Below are 8,507 nucleotides of genomic sequence, written 5' to 3' on the forward strand. Positions count from 1 at the left end.
TAAGCGAGGGAGAGTAGTGAAGAATAGTGATGGGCGAATTTCACACGAAATTCGCGAAACGGCTGAAAATTCGCACAACGGCGCCGGCGTCTCATTTTTGACGCCGGCGCCCGTTTTTCATGCCAGCGCCCGTTTTCTGACTCTGGAAAAATTTAACTTTAATGGTTTGAATTAAGTATTCCAACCCTCAGCCTTCTCCCAAATACACAATTCCCAGTTCCCCTATACTTCCTGTGCTTCTCTCATGTGCTTCTCTCAATGTTTTGTTTTTTAGAACCCCAGGAGATATCTGCAGCTCTTAGAGCCGGGTTGTGAGGACAACTATGGGATGAACTATAATGTAAGAGATTTTAAAATAGCACATTTTATGTGATGTTTAGGAAGTGTCGGACTGGATACCAGGGGCCCACCAGAAAACCTTAGGTTGAGGACCCACTTTCCAAACTATTATTCCTCCTCTCCTCACTTAACCTCTTTATTCTCCTAGTCTCTTCTCTACATAGTATTCTCTATTCTTCCATTATTAAGCCCCTTTATTCCCATAAAGAAATAGAGAATGACCATGAAATAGGTCAAAAGATTAGAAGCAGCAGGGCCCACTGACACCTTGGCCCACTGGGAGTTTTCCTGGTATCCCGGTGGGCCAGTCCGACACTGTTGTTTTGGTTAATTCTGTTTATTCTGCCAACTGGTTGTACCTCTAGACTTTTATCCCTTCTGTGTTTTTCTTGTGATTCTGAATCTACCAATAATAATGTTCCGCACCGTAATAATCAGAGTCTCTTTTTCTACTTTTGTTGCAGGGATGGCACCGTAAAGAGCAAAAAGAAGTGGCCATCACCATTGTTAAGGATATTGAGGTAACATGTCTTGATACGATTACTAGAATCAGATACTAATAAGCCTTTAGTTACACATATATTATGATTGTTAAATAGAAGGAGAACTTGCTGACCAAATATTGGCATGTTCTCATTTCTGCACCAGTCAGTGTAATATCCCGACCCCTATTAATTATGTCATTATAAAAATAAGTCAACAAGTACTGTATGAGATTTAAGAAGTAAAAGAATAGAGTCAATCATATTATACAAGTCTTATGTAGGGGACAAGCTTTTATTTGTCAGAATTACAAGTTAGGTTGGGGTATTTGAAATGGTCATTTTATCCATTGTATTAACTTTACTTCTTTTGATTGAAACTAGAACAAAAAGGAATCCTGCGAGAAGTTGACATCCTAGAAGCAGTTAAGGGCCACAAAAATGTGATTGGCTTTTACGGGGCATTTTACCACCCTGCCTCTGTGAAGATGCCGGAACGTGAAGGACTGTGGGTAAGGAAGTGTTAATTCACATATGTTACACCTTTATGCACCAACAGCTCTAATACAAGCTAGCATTTGGATGCAAATATGATTCAGTTTGGTAAGAAAGAGTCCGGTGCATGTGGACCACTTTGTTCTCAGTTGTACCAGATATTGTATTTACATCCAGAATGCTTGTGTAGCCTATTTCTGACTTACACCCTTTCCCCAGACATCCCAATAACATTGTAGGCCACACAAATCTTATGTATCAATCATTCTTTGTTTGTGTTCTAGATTTCTATGGAGCGTTGGTCTGGTGTATCCGTGCAAGAACTCATCAACACCAGACGCTCCCTGTCAGAGGACTGGATTGCCTATATCTGCAGGGAGGTGTTACAGGTATGTCTCATGTGAATCTCCTCAATACTCTTTTGTATGAATCGAATTAACTAAAGAGCATGACAAATATTTATACTTTTTCTTTATTCATTTCCCAGGGCCTGTGTCATCTGCATAAACAGAAGGTCATCCATCACGACCTGAGGCCCCAGAATATAATAGTGACATCATCCGCTGATGTAAAGATCAGTAAGTGACGCTTGGAATCTGAACAAAGGGATAGTATCTTCTATCTCCATGGTGTATATTGGTGGGTCCCATTAATAAATGAACATTAACATAAAATTCTCACTTTTTTCCTATAATTTCAGCCGATTTCAGCTCTGCCACCATGGGGACAAGCAGTGTTAGTACTTCTGGGACTATACCATACATGGCCCCAGAAGTACTCAGCAACATTAGCACCAAGACCATCCGCTACAACTCTAAGGTATTGTGATGTCTTCTCTCTCGCTTTATATGTAACGTCACTCACTTCACATGCCCCTCTCATAACAGTGAATCCAAAGCTGTAAAGTGGCTTCTGTGATGTCTGATGGGGAATCTGAAGTGAAGGAGAGAAATGCAGTCTAACTGCAGGGCACAGGGATATCAGAAACCAACTACATTTGACTCTTTATGGGGTTTTCCAACTCCTTGAGACACACTCAGTTTGGGGTCACTCATTAGAGATCATCACTTCACTCCTTGAAATGTTTCATATCAGTACAAAGGTCATGCTTTGTATTATACAGAGAAATCTTAATTTCACCCCCCTGATTTTATGTTTTCCCCACAGTCTACACATTTTTGTTGTGACCCCAGCATTATAAAATATCTCATACATTTCCTTGAGTTTATATGTTTTACACCATTTTTTTCTGGTCCCTTGAAATACATAAAATATGGGTTCTGTTATATTTTGGTATTGTTCATTCCAAATAGAATCACTCAGGGTGTGGATAGATACATAGCAAAAGTGCCTGAATTATCTGTAATTGGAATTCTTCATGTGGCCTTTGTATATTCTTGTCTAATTGTCTTTTTTCCCAAATATTTAGGCTGATATATGGTCATTGGGAATATCAGCGCTTGAAATGGCAGAAGGATATTATCGTAAGTAAACCTCAGTATGTGTGAACTATAGTGAATAAATAACGCTTTTTCAAAAGGTTAGAGGGCATTTATATGTCTTATTAAATATGAAAAACAAAAGGGCTGCTATACAGAAATTTTAATTTAATAATTTAATATTACGTTTCCAATCCCAGAACACAATTGAGTTAATTTGACTTTTTTAAAGATGTGAAAAAGCTTAAAAGTTCCAATTTGTGTAAATTGCCCCACGAATGTTGTGATTGTCAGTCGTCATGTTCTCATTTTGTATTTTCTTACATCCTAGCATTCAGCAGACTTCCCGAAAATAAGCTGATGAAGAGGGTTATGCACGGTCCCGCACCAACATTACTATGGGACAAATGGTGAGTTATTTGTACTGAATCAGGAAAAGAGAGTGAGAAGGAGAGGTGGGGAAATGAAAAAGAAATTGGGGAGAGGGTGGGGATTGACAGGGGGTAAAGGGTGTGTAAATGAGAATGAGAGTCAAGAAAACTTGGGAATTGGGGTGAAGTAAGGATGGTCAATCGGTAAATGGGAAAGAAGTAAATGTGTAGTTAAAGTGTAATATGTGTAGCTCTTGAATGCACAGATTCTTAATCTCATGATTAGCTTGAGATCTTATTATCTGGCAGCCAATAAAACCCAGGCCAAGATTTTGGCAAAATATGCCTTTTTTAAGGCAGATCAGTTAAAGCATTATAAGGGGAGGGGCTCATCCTCTATTGGCTACTTGAACAGATTCTGTCTGTGCTGTGATTGGGTGCAGAGTGACATCATCAATGTTTAACAAAAAGGATGTCAGTAAAATAGAGGCTTATGGGGGATACAGGGCACATGGCTGTGCTGGTTCTATGCACAGTCTTTTACATGTGTGAGCTCTGCAAATGTAGTTATTATATAATATGAACAATTTTAATTTTTCCACCGTTTTTTATTTTTCCAGGAGTGACAACTTTCGTGCATTCATCAGCAAAATCCTCCAAAAGAATGCAGCGTGGAGACCCTCCGCAGAGCAGCTACTGTCACACCCCTTCATATCAAATATCCCAAATGAGAGGGGTGTGACTGATTCCATCAAGTGGTACCTGCATTAAGGTAAGGGAACTGCTCATTCTCATTATAATTCACTTGATGTATAGACTATATCCATCTACTGCTCTTATTCATACAATATTCTCGGCCTTTCCTACATATACTATAATTCTCTAACTAAAGCCGCCCATAATAAAGGCTGTGATTGTATAAGGGCAGAGGTCAGTGAACTAGGCCAAATCTATGAGAGAAACAAACATGATGAGATGGGAGAAAATGTAATTATTAAATAGTTGTAGTTGACCTTTAAATTAGCAAAGGGGATGAGATATAAAACATGCAGCACATATAAAGCAGAGACAAAATGGCAGAATTATTATACAAACAGCTTCTCCATGACTAACACTGATCAATCTTTCCTTAGGAATGAAGAACTGAAGAAATAGCAGCCATCGGGGGAGGGACGGGGGCACAAATGTAGGGCCCTAATGTCATCTTTGGGCCCTGCAGAAAAACATGGTCCCGATGGCGGCTTTAGAAGATTAAGAACATCAGCTTTAGAAGATTACCATCAATTTGATATTTTACATTATTCAATTCAATAAACATTTTAAAATTACATTGACCTCTATTGTGTTTTTTTAATAGGGAGACATCCCTAATAACCTCCAAGCCCACTGTTGGCTCATATTCATCTTCCTTTTAATATTAGTTCTAATGACCTGGACACAATCCCATAAACACTTAATGTGTTGGTTTTATCCATCCTGGTCCTGCTGGGAATTCCCGGGTTCTCTTAGTGGGTTCCATCAATATCTTTTCTAGCAGCAATTGAAATAGTCACTAATACCCTTATTAATGCTGCACGTACTGGAGCAGTGAGCCAAGTTAAATGTCCAAGTAAGCAGGCTCCAGCTCTTGTAGGAATCATGGGAGGAATCAGCAGCATCAGATATGGTGGGAGATGTAGTTTATCAGCAGCATTTGATGTAGTGGGATATGTAATTTATTTGCAGTGTTACAAGTAATGGGAGATGTAGTTTATCGGCAGCGTCAGATTTAACGGGAGATGTAGTTTATCAGCAGTGTTACATGTAGGGGGAGATGTCGTTTATCGGCAGCATTAGATTCAGCAGGAGTTGTAGTTTATCAGCAGGGTTAGATGTAGTTTATCTGCAGCAGCAGATGTAATGAGAGATGTAGTTTATCGGCAGTGTTAGATTTAGCGGGAGATGTAATTTATCAACAGGGTTAGATATTAGAAAAGTCTGAGTCAGAAAATCTGGTATCTCAGACTTGCCGAGGTTGCATATAAGTCAATGGGAGAAGTCCCAATGATTTTTTTTATGTGCGCTGGGTTCTGTGCAATACCCCAATGTTTTCGGGTAAAAAGCATAATAAATTGGAGCTTTCAGGTGAAAAATCTGAAAAAAACCGTGAAAATCGGATGAAAAAAAAAAAAATCATGAAAATCGGATGAAAAATCTGAAAAAATCATGAAAATCGGATGAAAAATTAGATTTTTTTCCCGCAAAACACATTTTCGGGAAAATGTAATAATAAATAAGTGTAGAGAAAGGCAAATTATTAAAAAGAAACTATAACAATTTTTAAAATAAGAGCAATTGAAAAGTTGCTACCAATAGGCACTACTAAAGATTATCTTAAAGGAGAACTACCACTTTAAAATGAACTCTGAAAAAAGTTTGGAACTCCGCACTTTACAGTTGCCATATTGGTAGGAGGCTGCTGTTAACCCTGACTCCATTTGTTTGCAAAACTGTTAAGGTATCTCCAGGTGTTCTTAAGGGAACAGAAATATACAATATTTAATAAACAAGTATGAACTAAAAGGACTCCCGTGTGGAATTGATATAATTTTTTTTTATTTTATACATCTGTTTGAGATATCTAAAGGATAAGTACAGCTTAACAAAAGAAGTAGCTAGAAATGTTGAACATGATGTTCTGTGCCTCTGTATCAGCCCAAGGTAACAGCCCCAGTAGCTCCCCATCTTCTTTTCTGCTGATTCACTGCACATGCTCTGTGCTGCTGTCACTTACTGAGCTTAGGGACCCACTCACAATATACAGTACACATAGAATAGAAATGTCACAATATAAGGCTGATTAATAATTAATACAGATAATTACTACATGGCAGCACAGAAACCAGTGCAATTAGCATCAGAATTTAATAATCAGCAAACCTGTAGCATCAGCTTATATTACAGCCAGGGAAGCTCATTTTCTGCTGGATAATTAGTGACGAGCCCTAAGCTTAGCTTCTCAACAGCCAATCAGAGCCCACTGAGCATGTGAGTGTCACAGACACTTTCCAAGATGGTGACCCCCTGTGACAAGTTTGAAGTCCTGGATCATTGCTGCTATTGACAAGCTCAAACTTTAGCCTCGTGCAATAAGTTCACTAAATAAAATATGGTATTTTTAGCCACATTCATTTTTAGGGTTTAGTTCTCCTTTAATGATAGTCAACACATGATAGAAAGAAATGTGGCAAAAAAAAGAAAACTGTCAAGATTGAAAAACATTAGTTGCAGTTGGTATAAGCTGTCATGAATATTTGCTCAACAAACCTAAATGCATTTACTGCCTGCCTTATTGTTGCAACTGAAACTATAATTGTGCATTTCATTGTAAGCAAATCTTACTTGGTACCTTTGTGGTGCTTCTGTATTATTTAAAATTCATATTTATTCGTATGAAGAAGTGCTGGAAGAGTTGTAAAAAGCCCTTTGTGGAAAATAGTACATTATCCGTCCTGTTTTCATGACTGTAAATCACAGCTTTTCTGTAAATACAGAAACTATATATATGATCACCCTTTAGCCCCGACTGATTGCTGTATTCATGCCCTCAAAGGACAAAACCGGTAGTTATATTGTATAGACCAGTGCAACCCAAATTATGGGCATGGTCTAAATATTTGACTTGGTTTGGGGTCAGACTTAAATTTATGGAAAACAAAAAGGAATAAAGCTGGCCATAGACACACAGATTTCATCATACTAAAACAAAGTTCCTTGTAATTTTCGGACTGTATGTGGGCTCACGCCGGACAATTTTCATACCATGGTAGTTGGTTTTTAAACGATTGGACAGGTTACAAAATTTCTGTTGGAGAATGATAATGGGGCAGATTTACTAAAGGGCAAAGTGTCTGTTACTAGCATAAATTCCTCAGAAATCTCATCCACAGGGACATCGCCAATTTACTAACAGCCATAGAAGACAATTCGCTAGTGAAAGAATACTTTGCTTCACTTTGTAACGATCGTTACTCCGCAGATTCACTAAAGTGAGAATTTTGGATTTTATTACCTCTTTCGCCAGAGTTACCTTCGCCAGTTTAGACCTGGTGAATTGATAAGATGAACTTATATCCTTCTCATTAGTTTTAGGGTGGGCTCATGTCTAGGACATTAGAGGATCTCTTTTGTCTTTATTTTGCTTCCTTGGACATTTGTAATAATAAGGGGCCACTTCAAGCATTTGCACCAACATCTCTAATAAAGACATATATATGACCCATATGTACCCGCCCTATTCAAAGTGACCTAAGTGTAAAAGTACTAACGAAGTTTCCCATACCTGTAATTAATTAAAGAATTGGGCTTACTCATCAGGCATGATATAGATGAGATATAGGGTTGCCACCAGTAACATAGTAACATAGTAAGTAAGGTTGAAAAAAGACATGTCCATCGAGTTCAACCTTTTTTTTTTTTTTTTTTAATTAACTACCTATCTGCCAGTTGATCCAGAGGAAGGCAAAAAACCCATCTGAAGCCTCTCCAATTTGCCTTAGAGGGGGAAAAATTCCTTCCTGACTCCAAAATGGCAATCGGACTAGTCCCTGGATCAACTTGGACTATGAGCTATCTCCCATAACCCTGTATTCCCTTACTTGCTAAAAAGCCATCCAACCCCTTCTTAAACCTATCTAATGTATCAGCCTGTACAACTGATTCAGGGAGAGAATTCCAAATCTTCACAGCTCTCACTGTAAAAAACCCCTTCCGAATATTTAGGCGGAACCTCTTTTCTTCTAATCGGAATGGGTGACCTTGTGTCAGCTGGAAAGACCTACTGGTAAATAAAGCATTAGAGAGATTATTATATGATCCCCTTATATATTTATACATAGTCATCATATCACCCCTTAAGCGCCTCTTCTCCAACGTGAACATCTCCAATTTGGCCAGTCTTTCCTCATAGCTAAGATTTTCAATACCTTTTACCAGCTTAGTTGCCCTTCTCTGTACCCTCTCTAATACAATAATGTCCTGTTTGAGTGATGGAGACCAAAACTGTACGGCATATTCTAGATGGGGCTTTACAAGTGCTCTATACAGTGGAAGAATGACCCCTCCTCCCGTGACTCTATGCCCCTTTTAATACATCTCAAGACCTTATTTGCCCTTGATGCTGCCGACTGGCAATGCTTGCTACAGCCAAGTTTATCATCTACAAGGACTCCAAGGTCCTTTTCCATAATGGATTTGCCTAGTGCAGTCCTATTTAGGGTATAAGTGGCTTGGATATTTTTACATCCCAGGTGCATGACTTTACATTTATCAACATTGAATCTCATTTGCCACTTAGCTGCCCAGATTGCCAGTTTGTCAAGATCCTGTTGCAAGTGCCACAT

The 8,507-nt window shown here is 38.6% G+C and overlaps 1 protein-coding gene and 1 long non-coding RNA gene across 2 annotated transcripts; both read left to right on the forward strand.

Moving 5' to 3' along the window:
- The first annotated feature begins 1,222 nt into the window (after positions 1 to 1,222).
- On the forward strand, positions 1,223 to 2,450 carry LOC121400715 (serine/threonine-protein kinase mig-15-like). The gene is made up of 3 exons (XM_041584583.1): positions 1,223 to 1,333; positions 1,601 to 1,705; positions 1,804 to 2,450. The coding sequence occupies exons 1-3, from the start codon at positions 1,310 to 1,312 to the stop codon at positions 1,900 to 1,902; spliced, it is 228 nt and encodes a 75-aa protein (XP_041440517.1). The 5' UTR covers positions 1,223 to 1,309; the 3' UTR covers positions 1,903 to 2,450.
- Positions 2,451 to 2,564: 114 nt separating this feature from the next.
- On the forward strand, positions 2,565 to 4,468 carry LOC121400716. The gene is made up of 3 exons (XR_005965931.1): positions 2,565 to 3,165; positions 3,747 to 3,898; positions 4,260 to 4,468. It is a non-coding gene; the product is annotated as an uncharacterized LOC121400716 (long non-coding RNA).
- The last annotated feature ends 4,039 nt before the right edge of the window (positions 4,469 to 8,507 follow it).

This window comes from Xenopus laevis, chromosome 2S (assembly GCF_017654675.1).
Source record: "Xenopus laevis strain J_2021 chromosome 2S, Xenopus_laevis_v10.1, whole genome shotgun sequence".
In the NCBI taxonomy this organism is placed as follows: Eukaryota; Metazoa; Chordata; class Amphibia; order Anura; family Pipidae; genus Xenopus; species Xenopus laevis.